At 34.9% G+C, this 24,910-nt stretch overlaps 1 protein-coding gene across 3 annotated transcripts in view; it reads right to left on the reverse strand.

Moving 5' to 3' along the window:
- CSMD3 (CUB and Sushi multiple domains 3) overlaps positions 1–24,910 on the reverse strand; it is a 579,290-nt gene that overhangs the window by 94,171 nt on the left and 460,209 nt on the right. For 2 of the 3 annotated variants that reach the window (XM_030234789.2, XM_050970809.1), the window contains 8 exons: positions 18,260–18,373; positions 17,343–17,438; positions 16,284–16,487; positions 13,228–13,352; positions 10,767–10,863; positions 9,690–9,794; positions 4,126–4,244; positions 2,100–2,169 (listed from right to left, as the gene is read on the reverse strand). In XM_030234789.2, coding sequence (XP_030090649.2) covers positions 2,100–2,169; positions 4,126–4,244; positions 9,690–9,794; positions 10,767–10,863; positions 13,228–13,352; positions 16,284–16,487; positions 17,343–17,438; positions 18,260–18,373 — 930 coding nt within the window. The remainder of the gene's footprint in view (positions 1–2,099; positions 2,170–4,125; positions 4,245–9,689; positions 9,795–10,766; positions 10,864–13,227; positions 13,353–16,283; positions 16,488–17,342; positions 17,439–18,259; positions 18,374–24,910) is intronic. The other variant, XM_050970810.1, reaches the window with a different exon arrangement.

Here is a 24,910-nt window from a genome sequence, read left to right on the forward strand (position 1 = left end):
TGAAGACCCCTAGAGTATTAATGATATAATAATACCTAGGGTTATATTTAGACAAATACACAAACATGTCTTTACCACTAAATATCTGTTAGAAATTGATTTACAGGTAGGTACCTTACAACCTTGTATCAGCTCAGAATTGGGTAGATTTTAACTTGGGGGATACATGCACCCCAAATAGAACAGAATACAGAACTGCAGAATCATTTAGGTTGGAAAAGACCTCCAACATTATCAAGTCCAACCTCTGACTGATAATCACCTTGCCCATTAGACTATGGTACTAAATTGCACATCCAGCCACTTCCTGAACACCCACAGGGATGGTCACTCCACCATATCCCTGGACACCCCATTCAGTTAAGGAATTATCTGAAATTCCTGACCACCTTTCCCATAAAGAAATTCTTCCTGATGTCCAACCTGAACCTTCCCAGGTGCATCTTAAGACTCTGTCCCCACATCCTGTCAGTGGCTGCCTGGAAGAAGAGATCAACCCCACTTGGCCACAGCCTCCTTTCAGGGAACTGTAGAGTGACAAGGTCTCCCTGAACCTCCTTTTCTCCAGGCTCAACACCCCCAGCTCCCTCAGCCACTCCATAAGACTTGTGCTTCCACCAACATCATCTCCCTAATGCTTTCTCTGCAATTTGTCTACCAGAACTGTCCTTGTCACAGGCAAGCAGCACACACCAGCTTATAGCAGTGCTGAGACAGCTGGGCTTGCTTGCAAAGGAGCATCTGAATAATATAAGATAGTGTATTATACTTTGTACTATAAGCTATTCAAGAGGCCTTTTAAAAACTGTGTTTATATCTTTTTGTCCTAGAAATGAGATAAAATAAACAAACTTAGAAAAGTAAACATATACATCCAGAAATTAAGCTAAATTTGTACCTTAATTTTATTTTTGTTTTCAGGCATTACAACAGTAAATAAAATTACTTAGATGTCCATATTACATGTAAAGGTGGTAATTATGACAAACAGAATTTTGTTTAGAAGTTTTGTCCAAGTAAACTTTGCTACAGCATTTGAAACACAAGTAAAAATCATTACTTGCAAAAAAAGGACAAAATATATGGAAAAAATCCCTAAAATTTTAGCACAGCATCTTTTTCTTCAGAATTTACCAAGAGCAGTGCAATTATAATATGCTAACCATATGCTAATGCATAATGACAAAAACTGACGACTAACTCCTGAAAAAATTCTTACAAATATCTCAACCTTGTTGAATATTTATAAATTCTAAGCTGAGGGAGCTCAGTACCTCACAGGAGGTTTATAACACCCCACAGGATTAAGAACAGGATTAAGTGAGGCAGCTCAAGAGGATATATATTAACTGTCTTGAAGAAAAGCAAAACAGAAAAATCTTTAATGAGATCTACAGCATCCTGTTTTCTATACATTCAAGATTACAAATCCAGATAACTTTTACTGTTAGAGAACCCAAACAAAGAGGCATTTATATGCAGTGAAAAAGATTACAGGTAGAAGGAGTTTTACATTCTTCACATTTATTCATCATATAAAAAGAGTATATTTAAACACACTTCACATGTTTCATTTTGGCTTCTGACAGGTTTTCAGTCCTTTTCCCAAAAATATTATGCACATATGTATAATTTAACTTGAAAAATAATGTATCGTCCGAAATTTGGTAGACGATGCTTATGTTGAACTCACTAGAGATGAAAATGTAATGTTATTCCTATCTTCTACAATTGCCATTACTCTTCTGGGGAAATGAGTCCTAAATAAATTAGCTGTGTTACAAAGGTCTCTGGAGGTGTCATTCCTGATAATGAACTGATGATATATATGACTAGAACACATAGAATCATATTATGGAATACTTTGGGTTGAAAGGGACTATATGTTTTCCTTTTACTGCTTGGACATTTCAGGAAAGATTTGCCAACATTAATGTGCAGCAGCCTTTGCAAATCTCTAATTTAATTTGACCATTTTCACATTTAGTTAAGTTCCTCCAGTTCTCCCAATTCTTTCCACTACATGTGTCCATTATTTTTGAGTTTTCTTTATTTCCTTATTCTGGTATATTTAAGAAAAATGATGTAACTGAACATACCTAAACATATTGGAATGGGATAATTCCATCTTCTTACTGGTCCAGGCATACAAGTGATATGTGAATGTCCCTAAAATGACACAATATTTGCTAATTCGTATGAAAAATATACAGTATACAGCATATTAGTATTTCATCAAAAAGAATGTATAATTATAACATCATAAAAATGCACAAAAACAAAAAGGTATAATATTTACATCGTATCATGCCTTTACTACAGCAGAGAAGACTGTGACTGTTAGCTCACTACATGATGGCAGTGGGCTAACATGATATTAATATTATTTCTTATAGTATTACAGAATACAGCTGAATCCTATGCTTGTTTTAACATTAAACCAAGGTTCTGGAAACTATAGGTCTAACTGAAGCAATGTTTGCATAGTATGGATGCCCATCAGTTGTTGAATGTGATAACACTATGCATACTGTATAAATTATGTAAGTGCTGAGTTACATCATAAACTCATCATAGACACACCCCTCTGTGTTGTTCATTGGCCTCATGTAATTCTAACTGTCTTCCAGAGAAAGCAAATAAAAATGGAAAATCTTAAGAGAAAACTGTACTTGGGATATTTCCAAAACCATCCAGTCAGACTGCATAAGTCAGAAAAACTGCATGGTGGGAAGAAACTTTACATGGGTGTTTGCACAGTCTATGCTCTTAAATTCTTTATTTTCTGTATTTTTTATTTTCTTTATTTCAGGCATTTACTGTGGCTCATCTGTTCATGCTCACTTGTATTTAAGGTGAGAATTAAAGCAAAGAAGCAAAAAATATTTCTCAGGCTGTTTCCAAGAGTGGCCAGTTAAAACCAAGCAACATAAGAAAACTTCAATAGTCATTCTCAGAGCTGCAATCACAGAACATTTGTTTCATCTATTCTTGAAGTGTTAGAAATCTGCAGACATGACTATCTTGAAGGAGAAACTGGGATACAGATCCCAAATCCAAACCGCAATTGAAATCTGGAAGCAGACAAGACTACTTTGTTTCGATCACTATACATAAACTAGGCTTTCTTTTTTTTTTTTTGTCCAAGAATAAAATTCAGTTTCTATTTTTGATGCAGCACATATAAACCCCGTATTTAGGTTTTCACAGAATTATGTAAAATAAACATTTGAAATTATTAGCATTTTTAAAACTTCATTTAAGTAGTCTGACATCAACATGTTATAGGTGAGACTGATATTGGCATACTTTGCTATTTTGCTCCAAAAGCATCCGTAATTCCATTAGCAGTTCATAATGTGCTGTTATATAGAAAATATTTTCTTCCTATTAGACTTTTCTTTTTACAGTCCTTGGGTAATGGAGATAATGGAAGGTTGTAGAATTTGCAAAGTCTTTTTGGGGAGTCTCAAGTAAAAACAATATTTGGGTTTGGATCTGATTCTATGGCATAACTGTACAAGTTTTTGAAAATGTTTTCCACTTCTTTCCTATAGGCAGACAGGTTCCTACCAGTGATTTGCAATCACTATATCTCCTGTGGATATACCTTTTGCTAGTGCAAGGACATTGCGAATTTACTTGGTAAAAATACACCCCTATTTGATAAACATTTTGGAGAAAAAAACCCAAGAAATTGCTGTAAGAAAACAACTGACACTATCTGATTTACTAAGAAAAGCAATTATTTCTTTCCCTTTTTTTATTCTTAGTTCCCCTTCCCTTACTTTCTTTTTCCTCCTATGCATAGAGAAATACTGTTAATTGTTCATCAAGTGATTTTAACTTAATTTTGACGTAGCGGTTCAGCTATAATTATCAAAGAAGCTATCAATAATAGATAACAACCTATAACCACTAATGCAGAAGAAGCACCAATACACTTCTGGTGGAATATTTGGATAGTTTCTAATTCACTATCTAGTAGAACAGCACACAGTCCTGTAAACTTATCATGTGTACACAATTCCTGAAGAGTTCAGCATCCATTTTGCACTGAGAGACCCAAACACAACCATGTTAAAGAACTGAAAGACACCATTTGAAATAGGAAACTTGGCTTACCTGCAGAGAATAACCCTGGTCACACTGGAAAGACACCACGTCTCCAACCATGTATCTGTCTCCAATTTTGATCCCATTACTTGGGGTCTGTGGTTCAGGACAAGAGTCCAAACCTATAGCTGAGAAAAATAAAGAAGTTTAGTCATTCTAATGAACACAGAATTGGTTTTTACCTTCGCATAGGACTGTATACAGTGTACATAGGCACACTGTGTTGATAAGCTTTAGAGTGCTCTTGGGAATTAGCAGTTGTCTGTGGACAAGTAGCATATTATTTCAGAACAACTGTGTATAAGGAGAAAAAATATTCTTTCCTGAGCAAAGGAAAAGGATCAGTGTGGCAACAAACACTTCCCAACCTGCACTCTCAGTTCTAAAATTCCACTATCTCCTGGCAGACTTATTAATTCCTGCCTCCAGTCTCACTTGAAATTACAGCCTTTGTCATTCAGACTGGGAACACCTCCACTATGCTTTACCAGCATGTGTTCTACTGGAGGCTGGCCAACACTACACCAACAGCAAAACACTGGAAGAACAGTGCAAAGTAAAAGTGCTCTCCAGCATTCCATCCTCCACAAGTCTGACTCAACTCCTTCATTCATTTACACACACACACACAGAGAGTGAATAAATATTTGCATCAGACTTCGTCTAATCTGCTATGTTTAAAGAAGTACCTACAGAGCTGAAAAACTGATATTTTGAATTTCTGATAGCAATGGAAGCTTGTTTGCCAAAGTGCCACATGCTTTTTTTCACTGCCATCAAAAAGAGAAAATTTTTTTCCTTGCATCTACCCAGGAAGGTTCAGGAAGGTAAGCAAGTATAACCAACTGAGTTTTTTCTTTGCCTACTGTAAGCATTAAAGCCTAGTTGTGAAGTCAGGACTATTACACAAGTAGTCATCAGTACACAGGATAATAGAGAAATATTGTGGGAGTTGATTATGGCCACCTACTACTTCAGAACACTATCAAAATCTGCACGTTTTAAAACTTACTAAAGTAACTGATCACTTAATGTAAGATTCTCACTAAGTAAAATCTACCACCTTAAAAGGGTACATTGTTATACAATATATAAGAGGAAAGCTACTGAAAATTTTTAGTTTTCAAATTCTATTTTCTGTTCTCAAACTATAGAAGAGAAAGAACCTGTTTTCAAAGTGACTGATGGACCTAGATCCACTTTTTACATTTCAGACATCTAGAGTGTGATTCAGTTATTGTACAAAGTAAAAATGCAAAATAACAAGTGTGCTTGGCTTACATTGATGATTGCTTATTATCTGTTTTGAACAGTTAAACTAAGAATTAGCAGGTTTTAGTTTCCAATAACTGAACCTTCAGTTGAAATGCATAACCTAACTAGGTGAACAGTCAGGCCATGCAAAAGCAAATGACTTCATCTAAATGCCTTTCTCAGGCTACCTTTGCAGCCCAAACCACATTGACAGGTATTCATCCTATTGTCTCTCCAATTAACAAAATAATATTTGGGAAAAAAATACAGTCTGAACGCCTACAATACCTTTCAAGAAACTGAAACAAACTTTGACATCTCCCCAGCTGAGGACTAGTTCAGAACTTGTGTCTTTGGAGAGTCGTGATATTTATTCAGGTCATAAAAATGTACTCATAAATATATTAATAAACTGCAGTCTGTTCATTATTGATTTTTTGTGGTGCATGAATACTTCCTTGAACTGCCATACACTTCTCTCACAGTATAATGTGCTATTGAACTTTCATAGCCAAAGCTAAAAGAGATTTTAACACAGGCATTCATTGAAAACATACTTTCAGTATCTTCTGCTTTTCAGATTAGAATTGTGTATAAAAAAAGAGAAGCTATTTGATGCTGTCTTGCCCTTCTCCAGCAGCTCCTGTGATGCTCAATACAGAAACCTAACAAAGAAATTTTCGATAATGCAAAACTTTAGTTAGAGAAAATGAGCAATAAATCAAAATTTTTATAGTAGTGTAAAAACATATAAACATTATGAAAGTGTATAAAAAAACAGTCTGTGGTGTTCTTTGTTGGAAAAGTTCAGGTGATATAATGTATTTAAAATGCAATATATTTTTGTATTTAGGATGTCCAATGGAATACAGAAAATGAATTTTATGGATTGAATTCAAGAGAGAAGTAAAAATATGATATAAAAAAAATTATAGATAAGAACACTATTCAGTTTCAGAACATGAACACTTAATTCTTTATGTCAAAGTATCATTTACTTGTGTTAAGATATTTCTTCAACAAATGAAGTCCCTTTTGTTTTCTTTTACTGTTATATTTGCATTTGGATTTTTTTGAAGCTCAAAAGATAATCCCTAGCAGACAGGACAAAAAACTATTTAGGAGGGATGAAAAGAGATATTGGAAATGAAACAGAATGAAACCTTCTTAGAGAAATCTGTTGCCGAAATAAAAAAGTAATCATTTTGGCAAATGGGGCATACTTCCCTTCAGACTTGTGCCTCCAAGAATAGGTGAAATAGACTTGGAAGATGCACTACAAATTGGAGAAAACAAATATTTATGGCAAGCTCACTTGAAAAATGCTTAATATAAATCTTAACTCAGATGTGATTCTGCATGAGAACCATGCCCTACTATTTCAAAGACCAGGACTTTAATTCAGCTGACTCCTCATGATGTCCTTGGCCAGAATGTGCTCCAATGAAATGAAATAAATGTATGGAACACTGACATTAAAATTTGGCCATTACTTTCCATTTACTAACTATCTTTATAAACATAATCACTGCTTTTAGAGCAGGAACTGCTGTCTGAGAGCCAGATATGACAACTGAAGAGAGCAACTCTGTATCTCCCTCTTTCTGGCAAAATGTCTTCATAAATACAGCAGTTTTGTGAGTTCCGGAATTGCAAGCAAACATCCTATTTACTGTAGAAAAATGCAAGAGACAAAAATCCAGAAGATACACAAGGCACAGTTTCTGTTGTCTTTCTTCCTAGCAATGATGAAAAAGCACTGTCCCTTAGCTTAATTTCCCATACCAAATTTGTGATTCAGTTTAATGCCGAATTTTCCATAATCTCTTCTGGAAAAACAATTGAACAACAGATGGAAAAAAAAAATCATAAAACTTTCACAGAGACTATGTCTTTCTTGGAGAATAGTGGAGGAGTCATGGATGCAAGGAGTGAATCAGCTGGTGCCTAATACTTGAAATCCACGCTAAGCAACTACCTATAAGGTTTCAGGACAGCTGATCCCAATTGAACAAATCCCATACCATATGACCCCATTCTCAGCATATAAACTAAGGGAAAACTGGCTGGTGACTGCTCCTTGTGAACTGGCTGTGTATCAGTCTGCGGGTGGTGAACAACTGCATTGTGAATCATCTGTTTTGTACATTTTATTTCATTATTATTGTTTTATTTGCATATTATTATTATTTCCCTTTCCTTTTCTGTTCTATTAAACTGTTTTTATCTCGACCCACAAATTTGACTTTTTTTTCCAAATCTGTTCCCCATCCTACTTGGGAGCAGGGGAAGTGAGCAAGCAGCTTTATGGTGCTTAGTTGCTGTCTGGATTGAATCACAAGAGACTGAATGATCCTTTAATCACATATCTCTATCACTTACACAAGAAAAGTAAATTAATCATTTATCTTGCAAAGCAGCATATTTCACTGAGCTCCTGATAAATTGGGTATCTACTGAGAAACATCAGTATTATTTCCTGAATCACAAATTTTCAACATATACTTTGGGTTTATACACTCACACAAAAAACATTGATTTTGTTCAGATTCACACATACATCCCTGTATAAATCCATACACACATATTTGGTTACCGTTCTTGACATGGACCAATACTTTAAGTAGTGTACTGCTAATATTTTCTTTTTTTAAAGGTGGAAGTCGTACATGGGCAGTATGTTACACGTTATTTGGACATGTGTAGCCTCTCTCTGCGGCCGCAGGAGCTGTACGGGAGCCCGGCTGGGTGCCCCCGGCCCGGTCGAAGGTGGCCACACGAAGTGCCACTCCCGGATTCCCTCCGGAACCCTGGGCAGTGGTTACTGTCTGCGGCGTGGGTGGCACAAGCGGGATCTCGGCTACGAGGTACCGAAGCAAAGGAAGGAGGAGGGACACCAGTATAAGAACCAAGGGTCTTTTAATCTTCCCCGGTGGGGCTCGGGATGGGCGACAAGAAGGGGGGTCCCGGGGGGGGCCCTGTAATGGGAGGAGACACAAAGCTAACCAATAATGACGACCCAGGGAGGAGCGTGGGTTACAGCTAAGCCTCTGAGGATCACACAGGGAAGGGGAAAAACCCCAGGGGCAAATCATACATCGAATAAGTGATGACTGACACAGAGAATTCTCGAGATAGGAGGGGTGGTTACCATGACAGGCAGGGGAGGGGGGCAGCTCCAAAAAGGAGGAAATAGGGAGAAACCATTGTGAGGGAAGTACATGGGGGGAACCGAGGACCGAACCATTATTGAGGGACAGAAGGAATAACCGATTCTAAAACCACACAATGCCACAGACATGTGGGAATAAAAAGGTGCATTTTTACTTCCACAGGATTCAGTCTAATTTTATTTCATTTTCATAACTCCCTGATGTTTTTTCTCATCTGAAGTTGTAAGCAGCTGAGGGACTATCTGCATTTCAAGGAAATGGCAGGATAATTCTACCTATAATTAATGTTTAGTTATAGACAAGCGATCAGGCAGTAATTTTGCAAGGCTGTGTTCTCCAACTGGTAAATCAGACAACCAGAGCATGGGATTTGCATATGGTAAAACTGACAAGAAATAACTGTGACACAATTATGCAGATCAGACGCTGGAACCAATATAAGCAGAGGGAACCACACAGCTGGTGATTGCCAGAATTCCTGTCAGTCGTCTGAGACAAAGTCATTCAGACAGAAAGCATGTTTATAAAAACTACAGCCTTTTCCACTGGTGGTGTACTCAGCAATAATAAAAACCATTTGAAATAATTCAGTGTTCTCACCAAGCTGCAGGCATTTCTCACTTAAGATGCAAAACTGCTATTTCCAGATTATTCCTTCTCTCCTCTTTGCCAAGGGTGACTAGTTGTATCCTACACATACATATTGTATAGTACATATGTTATTGTATTGAGCATAATTTGTAGATTTTGGCAAGGAGTTCTGGAGTGTGGAGCTGCAGGGGCGGCATCTGTGGGAAGAGACCACGGCTGCACTGGACACAATGGATTAGGATTGCCACATGAGCATATCTCCATTTATTTCTGTCTGCATTTCTGTCTGCTGTAGGTTCAGAAAGTTTTTCAGAGAGCAAAAGCAATTTAAGGATGAAAGCAAAACCAACTAGATTTCACAGTTTTTATAGTACAGTTTTCAGGCCTGAGTTTGCTCACTTGGATTTAAATGAGAATTTTACAAATCACTTTGAAGTTCTAGTATGTGTCTCATTATGTGCAATAGGACTAAATATTCCTCTATTGTATAGTTTAGGTAGAACTGATGTCTGGAACCAGCAAGTGCTCTTTATTAATTGAACATTTTTGAATTACCTGTATACTCAAGGTGAAATCCAGCAGCTGAAACACTGATATCAGACTGAAAATTGAGGTACAAATTATTTGATGTGCTGTTTAGAAGTGGAGGTATGGTTGTTCCTGAAAAGAGATTCAAAATATTATTGAAAAGCACAGAAAGTGACATAAGTGTAGACGTCAGGGTGTGATGTCTATGTGTGTATACAAACAGAATTAAGGAGAGAAAAAGAGAAAGGGGGAGGGGGGGAGATGGTGGGAGCAGTGAAGAGGGAGGGAACAGGAGATAAGTCACATAACCAATTCCATAATATTCTGTCATCGTGGATGCTATCAAATAGCTGTCCCTATAAAAGTTTTATTACATTCTCAGTGCACCAGAATATCAGAGACATGAACAGCAGACAAGGAAAGGCTAATATAAATTTATATTTTTTGCTTTTACCCACAAAAGGAGAAATATTCACTAGGGTCTTTTTAAAAGCAAGAGCAAATTCTGTCCCCAGAATGATTCTAAACATAACAGTCATGTTATGTTTATTTATTATGTCAAAATAATATATCAAGCAGCTCTGAAAATATATTGCTGGCCTGTTCTTAAAAATGTGACAGACTATTTATTTGTGTTTCAGCACTAGTCAAGATAATATGAATGCCTCTGATCTCTTAGCATTCACATGTATTTAGTATAATGAAAGAAAACAAAAGTAAACAAGAAGAGTAAAGCAAAAAGAACTGTCTGTCTAAAATAAGGATAAAGAATGCATGCTTTTTTCATATACAATATCAAAATATACCTATTGAGGTCTCTATTTCTGGACCCAGCTACAAGTGTGAGAAAAGAATTGGATTAAGAGACATCTAGTTTGGACACCTCTGAGTGTTATTTAATTTCTAACATTTTAAAAGATACAGGTTTATGAATGTCTGCTAAGTAATGACTGATTAAAACAGAACTAGTATTACCTCTTGCTAATTATAGGAGAGACAAACACACATACCATGCTCAAGCATGCTTACACACACAGAAAGAGCTGTGTGTTACAGTAAAGAGTTGAATCTGTGAACCATTTATTGTAAAATCTTCTCAGTCACCTGAATAACTTCCAAGCCTTGGAGCATTGTTGTCAGCACCATCATAAAAGTCTAAGGAATCCCAGTTGTGTTCTGTGGCAAAACTCACCACTTGCACCTATGAAGAAAAATGTGAGGCAAAGAACATAAACTTCTTGCCCTCTTTATTCAAACTCAAAGATGATTCTAAATTGTAGCCTCTGTTGCTCTCAGTCATGGAAAGTTGTCTTGGTCCCCTTGTCAAAGAGAATGGAAAATCATCATTAAGTGAATAAAATGGCAACTATTTCTTATTGGATTGCCAATTCAAACTATAAATCCTGTAACCCTTAGTGACAACCACATATTACCTCTGTCAAGAGTCACACAGCCATGAAAATCAATGGGTATAGAATATGATTCTCTTGTTTGGAGGACATTGAGGAGAAGATGAAACATGGTATTTTCAATACATGCAGGTTTTATCTCTCTATTTTCTCGAGGACTAAACTAGTCCCACAGGGAAGCATGATGCTTCATCTATTTTGCCATTTTAAATTCTGCCTCCAGGTAAGAGAAAACTGCTGTGTTTGATTACCTTCATCACCAGCCCATCTCCTGAGGAGCAGCAGTCACTAGCATGCTACAAATAAAAGGCAGAATAGTCACTTCCTTTCTTCCAGAGGTGAAAACATTCTTCCACTCATATGGAGATGTGTAGCATCTCATGAACTCTCTCCCCTTAGGCAGCAGCACCCACCATCCAATTCTCAATTTTTTTAGAGATGCAAAGTGGTAAGGAAGTAAACTGCATGAGAACTACCTGTTCTCATATAGTGAAATCACACCTTACAAAGTGGAGAAACATCATATTCTTGTTTCTGACTAGTAGTGGAGGGTTTCTGGTGTTAGCTTTTTGGTTGTTTTAACTGTTTACTGAAAAGCTTTAAAAAAGACAGAGGAATGATGAAACCCCAACCACTGTCAAAAAGGGGTGCCTTAGTCATTAAGTTAGAGAATAATGCTTCTTTTGCCTCAGTTTTTTTTCTCCAGAATGGAATAGTTTCAGCAGAAGAAATAAACACCAGTTCCAGTAAAACCAAGTAATTAAGTAATTCTTCTGTAAGAAATATATGACTTGGACCTTGCTTTACATAAAATAAATGTTCAGTTTGGCTACCTATTTCTTGGATGGGGACATCAAATACTGTACCTATTTCTGCAGGAATTGGTCAGATACTATAGCCAATGGATTTCTTTTTCTTAAGTGAAGCAGTGAAGAGGCCCTCACTGTAAGCATGCTTCAATACTTGGAGACAGTAAATATATCTTTTTGTTTATTACAACTCTGGGGCAAAAGAGAATCACAAATATTAAACACCCAAATTGAAATCAAAGTTAGTAATTTAATCACCTCATTAATGATTCTGGAAAACGCAGCCCGTGATAAGAGATAAGCAGTTTCAAGCAACAGTGATGGCCTAAGTCAGGAGGAAAGTTACTCCTAATTTAAATCCTCTGAACTATCTTCCTAGTATAAGAAATGCACAGAACAAAGTATCCTGTCAGCTGTCCTACTCAACTCTTTAAATCAACTAGTGTTCCTCAAAATCAATCTCAAAACTGATTTAGGCTATTAAATGTTATTGAAAATTTTGTAATAAAATTAATTAAAAAGCTTTAAAGCACTGTCAAGATTTTTTCTGATTTTCTTTATTAAGTCTTTACCTACATAAACGGAGCTCTATATTGATTTTCTACAGAAGTTCTATTTAGAACTAGGATAGACATAGAAAACTTGTTTTCATGATTTCTTGATGTACATTTTGCTAGGAATTTGTTCAGATGATGCTTAGAAGTTCTAATTTATTAAATTCAACTGCCTGTGCAATAACCAGATTGCTGTCAGTTTCTTTAGTGAACTCTAGAGATATGCATGACTAAGCTTAATGGCTACTTTCCTACTGAGTGTTCTACTAGGTTCTTAATCTATGTAAGTAAGCAATAACTCTGAAACTAGTTAAAAGAATAATTTCCTATCTCAGGTTGAAACATAATGAAGCATCTTCACATCACAGTGAACTTCCATATACATAGAGTAAATAGCAGAGTTTCTAGGAGAACATATATAACTTGTCCTTGAAAGCAACCCTCTTAATTTCACTGTGTTAAAGGAGATATATAAATCTGAGGAGAGCAAAAAAGAATTCCTAGGAAGGCTCTCTATTTCCTTTAGCTTATAAGTAGTCACTGATCTATTGAAATATGTTTGGAATCTGTGGTGATATTCTTCTAAGTAAAAGGCTACAAGTACATATTTTAAGATTTTTTAAAATCTTATAACTTTCAATCACTGCATAATTAAAGAGATGTGCAATAAAGTTAATTTTCAGAATCAGTAATGAGATAGAAAAATTGTACAGATAGATGATCTTTTCATCTTTTGCATAAGGATAAACAGTTCTAAATATGATGATGGCAAGTAAGTAGCAAGTAAACTTACTTGAATCCCAGCTCCCTCTGGTACTGTGATCTTCCACACACAATTCAGATTGTTGTCATAAGGCTCAGGATAACCAGGAGATAAAATGGTCCCTTTGCGCTTTGTTAAAATACCACCACAGGGCACTGAAAGGAAATGCATAAGGCAAGAAAAGAAGTATGAAGCTTCAGAAGTGAGAAGACATATTATAAAAGCTTATACCTTGGCTGAAAACATTTTAAATGGATGCTACATTAAAAAATACATATATGCCTCAGGAAAATAAAATTTTATATCTCAAAACTCTTATTTTAACTGACCAAAAATGGCGTAGAAGAAAATCAGTGTCCTACCTGACAGAATCATGATAATATTTGCCTTGTTTATTTGACCTTTACAGAGTGAAATCCATTTTATTGTCTCCTGGTAATCTTACAAAAATAAAGCATTTTTAAGGCTTAGATTGAAGTATGAAAAGCTATGTATTGTACTACTATAAAAGATAAAAAGTGTCACAAAAAAAGGTAACATTCTTTCTTTTCTTTCTAGTATTCTTTCATTCATTCTTTCTAATATTGCTCCTCTAAATAATTAATAACACCAGTCTCAACTCCTTGACTGTTCTGTGCTTGTGTGAGTTATTTCATCACAGTCTGTGCATCTACTGCATCAATAAAGAATTTACAAGATCCTTGCAAGACTACATTCATTACATCTGTTCACGGATTAATAAAAGTGTTATGCATGAAACAGGACAGACATATCAAGCACCATCAAGCTTCTCTTTTAAATGTTTAACTTGAATGCATCTTGTCTATATCATTAGAGGTTCTAACAGAGACAAATAATATTACATCTTAATCTGCATACAGATATTCTGCTGTTATTTTTGAAGTTGAAGGAAAAGACTGATGAGATGGTTTATCAAGGCCATTAAAAGCTAATGTATCTCTTCTATGCAACATCACTGAGTTCTGAAGGGACTTCAGGAGTTGCAAATATGAGGATTTAGAAAATAGATAGAATGCAACTTATCTTAATAATAAATATTGTAGTTACATATTGTGTGGCATAAAAATAATAGAATCTGTTTGGAACTACATGGATAAATTAAAAGCTATTGCCACTTAAAGTGTTTAAACAATTACTCATACAAGGATGACCAGACTGAATGGTTGATGCCAGGCTGCACCTTGAGTGTTGTGTTAATTTTAGGGCCCCACACTACAAGAAAGACATTGAAGTGCTGCAGTAAGTCCAGAGAGGGGCAACAAAGCTGTCAAAGGCTCTAGAGAGTGCATCATCAGAGTGGCTGAGGAAGCTGGGGCTGTAAAGAAGGCTCAGGGAGATTTTATTACTCTACAACCTGAAAGGACGTTGTAGCCGGGTGGGGATTGAACTCTTCTCCCATGGAAGTAGAGGCAAGAGGACATTGCCTCAGGCTGTGGCAGGGTAGGTTCAGATTGGACATCAGGTGAAGTTCTTCACAGAAGGTGTGGTTAAGCATTAAAATATGCTGCCCAGGGGTGGAGTTACCCTCCCTGTAAGTGTCCAAGAAAAGAGTGGATGTGGCACTTTGTGCTGTGCTGTATGTAGATGGCATGGTGAGGTTTGATCAAAGGTTGAACTTGATGATCTTGGATGTCTTTTCTGACCTTAATAATTCTATGATTCAATGATCATATGTCCATTATCTGAATATGTAAGATTAAAACATTCACTAGAATTAAGGTAATTTAATGTGGTCACATCTACCACTTCAATTATCAAACTGGTTTACTTTAATGCAATTTTCATCTCATAGGTGTTTTATCTCCTTTATTGACAGAGGAATTTTCACACAGAAGGTGGTTTGTAGCCCTTTCTCAATTTAGCTGGTCTAGAGACAGATAGCTTTCTCTTCATAGACTGAAGCATGTATTAAAACAGCAATGATACATTGTGATCAATGTCCAAAAGAATGATTTCAACACTTGGTCAAGTTGTTATAACTGAAAAAAACAAAGGGAATATAATTCAAGGGGAAAAGTAGTTTAATTCTACTGATTAACCTGTAATCTATGATACTAAATGAGATACAGCTATATACTTCACCTTATTGATATGGAAATTGTGGTTCTATTGCTATGCCTGAAACAGTCTACATCAACATTACTTGTTTAAAGCTTGATTAATCATATTTTAGCAATAGTACCCCACTGATTCTTAGCCTTGATCTCTATCAGGATTTTGATATTTTGGAGATAATCCTATAATTTACTAAAAACCACTCATACTCTACTGGGCAGCATCAGCTGGTTAGCATGGCGGATGAAACATCAGCCAAATGAAATACATTCTTTGTTTTCTTTTCATCTACTCACCTAAACCTCTGCTTATGTATTCTGCTGGAGTCAGTACCATAACACCATTTTTGCAACAGGTTATGATATTTTTTTATAAAAAATTCTGTTCCCTATCAGGAAAAGTAAAGTGGGGAATTTCATTGCAATTACTAGATTTCTAGTTGGTCCAAGTCAGTTTATAAATATCAATGGATGCACCTTAATTTATGAATTTAATTTTGAGAATTTAATCTCAAGGTGACTAGAACCAGAAAAAGTATGTTTTCTGATCTGAAAAGCTACTGGCCTTTTCCTGAAAAGTAACAAAATATTAATGTAACTATTTCTAAATCTTTAATATAGTAGTCTTCCTAAGAGGTTGCAATATCTTGTTAGACATCTACAGTGTAAAAGCATCTTAGTCTTGCAAGGAGTGAGGGCACAAACTAAGACTTCTGATTCTTGATTAAAGAGGGATATCCAGGAACTTCCAGGGATGTTAATGTAAGAGAAGTTTTCACATTAATTATGGCAGCAGAACATGCTCATGAAACCTGTGAAAGTTCACAGCAAGGTTAGAATAGAAATAGAACAGAAAGAAGAATAAAACTTAACCTTGAATAAAAAAGAAAGTAAATTAAAGTAAGCAAGACTAAAATACTATACCAATGACAAAGAATAAACATATTCAACAGGAGAATAGTCTACACTTTAAGCAGTAATTATTTATATTAAAAAGCCTTAGGAACTCACCAATACATGTAGGGAGTGAATCATTCCATTGTGCCAGTGCATTTGGTACTGTATCACATCTAATTGCTGTTGACCCATGGAGGATATAGCCTGGATTGCACTCAAAAAGAACCAGTGAACCAACTGCAAATTCATTTCCAATCCTTTTTCCAAATCTTGGTTCAGGCACAGAGCTACACTGTGTTGCACTTGTTCTTGGAACAGCTGTGAACATATTTTGGATTCTTAATTTTCAGTTGGGTGAGGGAATACAGATATTGACTCACAAATATTTAAAATGTCTGGAAGAAACTTTCAGCTCTGTCCCAGCTGAGAACATTTCCATAATCCCCAAATGAATCTTCACTATAGAGATTGCTCACTTTTGATGTCTGAGTTACTATTTAGGAGGGCAGAGCACTGATATCCTTGCCAAGATTGGAAGTAATGCATAAAATCTTCATGGAAACCTATCTAAAATGACACTTATAAGAAATACTACCATGAGATATTCAACTAATACAGGGTTTCAAAATAACGTTTTGTGTCAGATATTTACATTTATTCATGTGGATTTCTAAATTTGTATTCTGTCAGATGAGGATTTATATGTAATGAAAGAGTGAATTGCAGTAAAGTGTTGGTATATAAAATTTCCCATTTGAGCCATAAAAAGGCAAATAATGTAAACCAGGAAAAATATCTTAACAGTAAGATCATTTTTATTCCACAGGTAATAACATTTACAGCTATTCATATTTAAATTGGGAGATAAACCAGTTAGAACACCTAGATGGATTTAACATTTGTAAAATCAGATTAGCAAACAAAACCAGCAATTTTGTAAAACTATTTTCTTAAATTTGAAACCCCTCTTATGCTTCTTAAGTATTTGATCTCAGCTTCAAAATACAGGTAAAAGAATAGTTTCAAACATTTTTCAAAACATGTTGAAATAGAGACAATTTTCTATTTTTAAAAGGCTATTAGTTTTCTCTTCATTCTCAGTCTGTTCCTCTCTGATGATTTACAAACTATGATGAACAGAATAAATGTACACATTTCCCTAGGTTGTCTCACCTTGATAAACAAAATGAAATCCTTTGGCTGTTACTGGTCCAACTGAGGTAAATCTGACTGTGATCTGGTTCCCCGAGCTCAGTGGAAGGGATTCACCTACTCAAACAATGAAGATGCAAAGTTATCACAGCCACTTCTTACTAAAGAAAACACCTGTCAACATCTTTGCCGACAGAAATAATACTCTCCAAACCCTGTTCTGCTTCAGTAAACTTTGCAAGATATTTGCACTTTTAATATTTTATGTTGACAGTATTATGTCATTCTAGGAAAGGGGAGTTAAAACTCATCTTTGTTACTAAGAATATTTGTTGCTTTTTTCCTTTACCAAAACCAAACAAATGCCCCTCAAAATGCCCCTCAAAAAAACCCCAAACCAACAAACCAACAACAACAAAAACAACAACAAATACCCACAACATACCCCCAACCCCCCCACTAAATAACACAGAAAACCTAAACCAAAATGGAAAAATTAAACAAACAAAAAAAATCCCAAGCCTCCTACCTCCTTAAATAGACTCAATATGTAACTAATCTATTTAATTTTACTTTGGTACAAATATGCCTTATGCCTTGCTTTCCCATTCAAATATGTACTACCTATTTCTAATTACTCACAAGATCAAGCCATAAAGGCACAGAGTAAGAAATCCTAAATACCCAAACCTTAGCTAAATATCAATGGGGTGGGGGGGGTGCGGCAAAGACAAAAATGAGCGATCTTGCTCCATTTCATTCATCAATGCAATGACTTTGAAGTGTTTAGTTCAAAATGTGGATTTCATATATTTGCCTGAGACGAATTTAAGCAAATACAGCAACTGTTTTTCTCTCTTTTTTCTGGACTACATTTTCTTTCTAGATTCATTTTAAAAAATAAATAACAATATACTGAGAGTTCTATTAAATGATACCTGAATGAGATCCTGAGAGAGAGGATAACAAAGATGACTGAAGAGCTGGGCCATCATATACTTCAACAACATCATGGAGTGATGTCTGGAAAAACACAAACTGGCCAAAAACAACTGACCAAACAGAAAGGAAAAGAAGGAAGAGGCACCAGTATCCAAGAAAAAAACAAAACAAAAACAAAAACAAAAAAAAAACCAAACAAAAAAACAAAGCCAAACACACAGAACAGAAGAAGAAAGGGAAAAAAGAGAGAGAACAAAATATATATTAATGTATGGTTTTAAAAATAACTACATCACCTGTCCTGGTGCTGAATGCAGATTATTTTTCACACCAACAAAAGTACAGTTAAAGGATGAAAGAACATCTAAAAGAGACAATGAAAGTATGGAAGCCATACATATACATATAATCATTAAAATATTTTAATAATTATGGAACAAAACAATTTTTCTGCTACTGAATTATTTTCTACTTTCTAATTTTGTGCTCTCCACCACACATCTAAGTTCTCAGTGCAATTTTATCCTTTATAATTCCAGACATATTATTATAACCTGTGCTGGATAAATTAATTTTGTTGATAACTCTTTTGTTGTAACTTTCACTTACCTTGGAATGTTTCCCTTTTTTTAAGAATAGTAACATTCCATATATCTCTGCTTTTGTGAAATAAATGAGCAACTGATTGAAGGTAGCAAACAATTTTTAGAATACATCTATTGAATCACAAACATCTTTATTTTTAAAGCCATTCTAGTAGAGCAACTCAACGAAGACTTATTTATGCACTAAAGTTCAAAAGTTTGCATAGCCCATTTGAATTAAGGTGTTTGCCCTTTCAAGTAAGCAGTGGGAAAAAAAAAAAAAAAAGAAATTTTTGGGTTAGTTCTAACCCTAGAACCTAGAAAACATTTATATCCAATTCTATAAGCAGTGGATGGGAAAATTACTTAGGAGCTATACATGTAAAAGGGTGGAAGCAGTCAGATATTTTTATGTACTAGAACACCTAAAAAGAGAAACTGAAGTAGTTCCTGTTCATTATTCAGGTTAGAAATTTTGGAATAAATATTCCAATGTGTTCCTACTAGGTTCTGTTTGTCTGCCAAAAGTTCCACAGTATCTTCATTTGGTAGTTTTACTTATAGAAGATGAAGCTCTCAACTCCAATTCTTTCAATTAATTATACACCCTTAAAGCTTTAAAAATTGTGTATGAAAACTGCATTTTCTTTAAATTGTTGGCATTTTTACTGGGGTTTTTTTTGGGTTTTTTTTTTTTTTTTTTTTTCAAAAAAGGCAGGTCCATGTTCCTTACTCATGATCTTATCATATATTTGTTTCAGGTTTTAAAAGCCTCTTTTTGAAGGAAAATACTAGATGTTATATTTATAAAAATTTGAAACAAAAGTTTTTCTGAGACACTTCCAAAGTTTCTTGTCCATATTTTAAGAGGAAATATAAGAGAGATGCTAAGTTATCTTCATAATTTCTACTTCAATTTCCAGAAAATTAATCTTTAATGTTTTTCATAGTTCTGCTTATTTTAAAAATAATATTTATCTGGATTCAAGTCTTTTCTTGGTGTTGATAACATCAACTAACAAACTGTAATTCCAGATAATATTTTTTGCCACATTTTGACTTTTATCAAATCTTTTTTTCATACTCAATGAATTTCATTTTGCCATTGAGACAAGAAAAGTTCCTTGTCACTTCCACTGCTATTTCTCATTTTGAATTAAGTTTCAAACTATGTACAGAAAATTCAGGCAAGAGCTGAGGCTCCTGGTACAAGCACACATAGCTGTTATCAAGACCTGTATCCTGGGAAAACTGTAAAAATAGAATTGTTAAGCTATATTTGTATAGTAATAGGTTATAAAATAAATAAAAAATAAAATATTTAAAACCAATTTTGCCATATACTGAGTTTAATTCCAAGATCTTTTTGTATGTTTTGTAAGTAATTCAATATTGGTTTTGTCTCTAGCTTTGTCCTGTGAACCCTTTGATCTAAAAGTATAACACTGAAGAAAGTGAACTAATACATGACCTAAAATCAGCCACTTTGGAAAGAGAAAGGTCCACATATCATATTTGGCAACTGATTTTTTTCATTATCATTTGTGCATTTCTTAATAAGATACAGACAAAAATATAAGAACATAACAAAATGTTTTCATTGACTTGAGATAAAATATATTTAAAAGAGATTTGAGGTGGCTGAGACATCAAAAAAAGTGACAAAGAGGAATTACTGCCAGAATGGGGTTAACATGGAGCAACAGAGAGCTCAATAATGGGTTTTGAGCCATTTATGATCTATTGACATGAGTCAAGCTGCTTTCTCAAAAGAAGCAGGAATATGCTGCAGCCACAGGAAAGAAACAATCTAGATCCTGCTTCTTCCTTTTTTATGCCAAGTTTTATGCATACCTTTTTTATATTTTATATATTTTTATATTTATATAATTTTAATTTTTTTTTATTTATTAAACTGCAAAATGTTGGAAGGTATAGTGACTGATACTTGACTTGTTGACATAATGTCATGAGAAAGGAAATTCAGATTATTAGAAAAAGAACAGTTCATTATTCCTGTGTTTTCTGGTGCTCATTACTGTCTACTTCATTTGGTATGTGTTCTTTCTTTTATGTTATAGTGTTTAAAACAAATTTTCTTAAAATTAAATAATGACCAACATATTTGTAGCCAGTGCAAACCACCTTTTAAATTAGCAAATGTAGATAAAACATTATGTAAGTATCCAGCATAGTCTGCCCTGGGAAACAAATAATTGAAAACTATTATCAAGTTCAAATAAAGATCAAATCACTTCAACTGAAGAATTTGGGTATGATTTTTTTTCTCTAATGATGGGTGGATAAGCATTCTCTGAATAATGACTTAATCATCTGCTATCCCCTGCCAACTCAAAGTCATCTGTCCAAAGATGTCCTTTAGACTTTTGAAATCTAAAGTTGAGCAAATTATTTTTGAATTTATGCTCATCTTGGCCTTCAATGTTTTGTAGCAATACTACTTAAAAAGAAAAGACATTTTTCCTGTGTTTTGTGGTTTAATGTTTTGCTTACACATTTAGCTGTCTTTTATTTTATAAGATAAACAATGCCAGGTTGTTCAAAAAACATTTTCTCTTGAAATTTTGACATGATTCATGCCTTTTTTTTTAAAAAATAAACAAAAAACATTTTTAATATATTTCCATTTGTGTGATTTTTTTACATTTGAAAATTCCAGGTAAACTGTAATTTTAATACAGCTAATAACTTAGGACAGTGAGGGAATCCATTAATTCAAATTATGTCAGCACAAGAAAGCTCCCTTTTAAAAAGGCAAGAGCTAGATAAGCAGACTTTCCATGCCTCTAAATATCTAGATGTTTTTATGGCCTTCATCACTGTAACATCTGGACACTTTCAATGACTTTGGAAAGCCTCTAACAACAGATGGAACTGGCCAAATATAGTTTGCTAGTTAAAAATTTCATCAAAGAAATTTTAGTTTCATTTTTGGAGTAAGAAATGTATAGAATTTATATCTGCCTGTTTAAAAAAAATACTGGTATAATTTAAATAGTATTAGATTATGAACAGTATCCTCAGTATAATTCCTATCACAAAATTAGAAAATAACTGAGACTAGAAGCCTTTGCCAATTATCTGGTACAGTCCTTTTGCAGACAGGATGGCCAGATCTCTCTAGTCCATGTGTAATAAGGTTTTGAATTTCTATGGGGATGGAGAACCCACAACCTCTTTGAGCAACCTGACCCAGCATCCTGCCCCCCTTACAGTTTTTACCCCTTGCCTTGCCTTTCCTTCCTTGGCTGAACAGTGCCAACTCTCTACTTTTAATCATCTTGATCATCTCCAATATTTTCAGATGACCAGAACTATTTGCTCTATTACCTTCACAGGTACAGAGGTGAGACCAACTGGATTTTAGTTCCCTCAATCCTTCTCCTTGCTTTTTATGAAGATAGGAATGATGTTGTCTTTTTCCAGCCCTTGGCAACCTCCCTCAGCTGCCACAACCTTCCAAGGGTAACTGACCTCCCATGCACTCCATCATGTCCCATGGGTTTGCCCAGTTTGTCTAAGTGCTCCTAGTCCTCCTCTAAATCCTTACTCTAGACTTTTCTGCTGGTCTCAGAGTTCTGGGATTGTTCAAGGTTGGTTTACTGGTAAAGACTGTAGTTAAGAAGAAATTGATTAATTCACATTTCTCTGAATTTATTTTTCTTCAGGGACTTCACCCCAGATTAAATTTTACATGGATTTTGACTTTCCTAACCTCATATTTTTAGTGTATTTCAAGTGTTTGTATTCCTTCTTGAACATCTGACCTTGCTTCAACCCCTTGAATTTTTTTTTTTTTTTTTGTGTTCAAGTTTCAGCAGCAGCTCCTTGTTCATCTGTGCAGGGTCTTTTCTACCTTTGTTTGATAGTCTGATGATTGGCATGGACCATTACTTTCTTGAATTAATTAAATGTACTTCCTGGACTTCTCATCTCTCCAGGGCCATGTACAATCAGAGTCTTCCAAGAAAGACCCCTCAATTGCTCACATTTCTGACTGCATTGGGTCTGACTGAGATAGAGTTAATTTTTCTTTAGCAGCCCTCACAGTGCTGTGCTTTGCACTGGTAGCTGGAAAGGTGTTGATAACACACCAGTGTTAACAAGGGCTGGGAGTGGGCAAGGTCCTGGGCGAGGGGACAGAACCAGGACAGCTGACCCAAACTAACGGAAGAGATATTCCATACCATATGACAGCAGCACAGATATAAAACCTAAGGGAGAAAGGAGGAATGAGGGGTATTTTATCCTACAATGTTTGTCTTCTGGAGCAACTGCTATTTTTGCTAAGGCCCTGCTTCCTGGGAAATGTCTGAACATTTCTCTCTGATGGGAAGTTTAGATTAACTGTTCCCTTTGTTTATGAACAGAAAAAGTTAAAAAGTTTTGTTTGACTTTTTTTTTTTTTTTTTTTTTTTTTTTTTTTTTTTTTTTTTGCTTTAAACCTGTTAGTTGTTTTCTTATTCTCTCTCCCTTCGTCCACTGGGAAGGGGAAATATAGAGTGGCTTGGTGAGACAACATCCAGCCAAGGTCAACCAACAACACTGACCCAGTAAAGAATTAATCCTAACTCAAAATTCAAAAAGTAGCATGCAATTGTCATTAATGCTAGTACTGATCAAGTAGTATTTACCTGGATAAAATATATTTATTTTATATATTATGCCAGCTATGGGATATAAAGAAATACTTTTAACAACTTACATGGATAACAATGGAATAAGATTATAATCCTTCACCCTGGATTTTCCCTTCTTAGGGATATTTTGTGTGCCTAATGATTTTCTGAAATCAGTAAGCTTTAGTGTAAAATCAAGTCCACTACTGTTGTAATTCACCTGCCTTTAAAAAAAACATCAGAAGGACTAAGGTGGTTTAAGCAGTGTTATTACAGAAACTGAAATGTGCAATTCTTATATGTCCTGCTGGTGACATTTTAGGCATTTGTTTCAACGCTGAATCAGCATTTATAATGATAGGTCTTAGTAACTGGCAAGGAAATATGAAAATCAGCCCTAACAACTATAATAGAATCCAAATTACCCTTACAGTTCTTATGTGTCCAATCAGACACTTAAGAACTGTTAAGGTATTTGGAAAAATATTTGTCTGGAAAAGACATATATGGGCTATATCATGGCCCTTATTTTCTACAGTAACTTCACTGTTTCTCTAGCACCAAATTAGTTGGAAGAATTGCGCAAAATCCCAACAAACAAAAGATCCAGATAAATCAACTTATTTGTTAAGAATGAGAATTTAAAATTCTGTTTTATAATGGTAGTTAGGATAACTTCCTATAATATATTTAAAACAGGTTTCTTCTAACTGTGAATAGAAAATTAAGGTGCTCAGGTGTCTACCACTTGTGGTATAAAATAGGTCTAATTTTAGAGCTAGAGGTCTTTCTCAGAATTTGAGATTACTCTGTAGTAGTTAACTTTTCATAGTTTCAAAAAAAATTCTGTAATCAGTCTAAATAACATTTCCAAAATAGGCTTTTGTTCACAACATGAACAAATAAAATATAAAAATTTTATTTCACAGTGAAAAAAATGCATAAAAATCTGTTTCTATGTCTGGTCCACTGATGATATGCTCTCTTTGCTTAGTCTTTAGCTTAATTTTTTTTTCCTGTTAACTCCTATAAAGAAATTACCATACCATATTTAATTATTTTTTGGTAAAGAAAATAAAAAAGAGGAAGATGTTCTCATTTTTGAGAAACTTCTTTAAAAAACAGAGAAATCTCTCCCTAGAGAAATAGAAATCATCTATGATGAATAATGATAACAAGTGTGCACCAAGAAAGAAGAAATGCAAATTTCTCATGCATCTTAGCTCCCAAGTCTTGGAATCCCATTCCCTGTGCTAAGTGGTGGCTCACGGTCAGTCAGCCAAATGATAAATGACAATGGAGAAAATCTATGCTTTAAATAAACAGGATTCAGCCATAACTCCAGGAAGCAGGAAACTACTGTGTGGTGTCTTCTCTCAATGAGAAAGACTCAGCAAGTCCTTACAGTTGATCATGTTAGTGT

The sequence above is a fragment of the Serinus canaria genome, chromosome 2 (assembly GCF_022539315.1).
Source record: "Serinus canaria isolate serCan28SL12 chromosome 2, serCan2020, whole genome shotgun sequence".
Lineage (NCBI taxonomy): Eukaryota > Metazoa > Chordata > Aves > Passeriformes > Fringillidae > Serinus > Serinus canaria.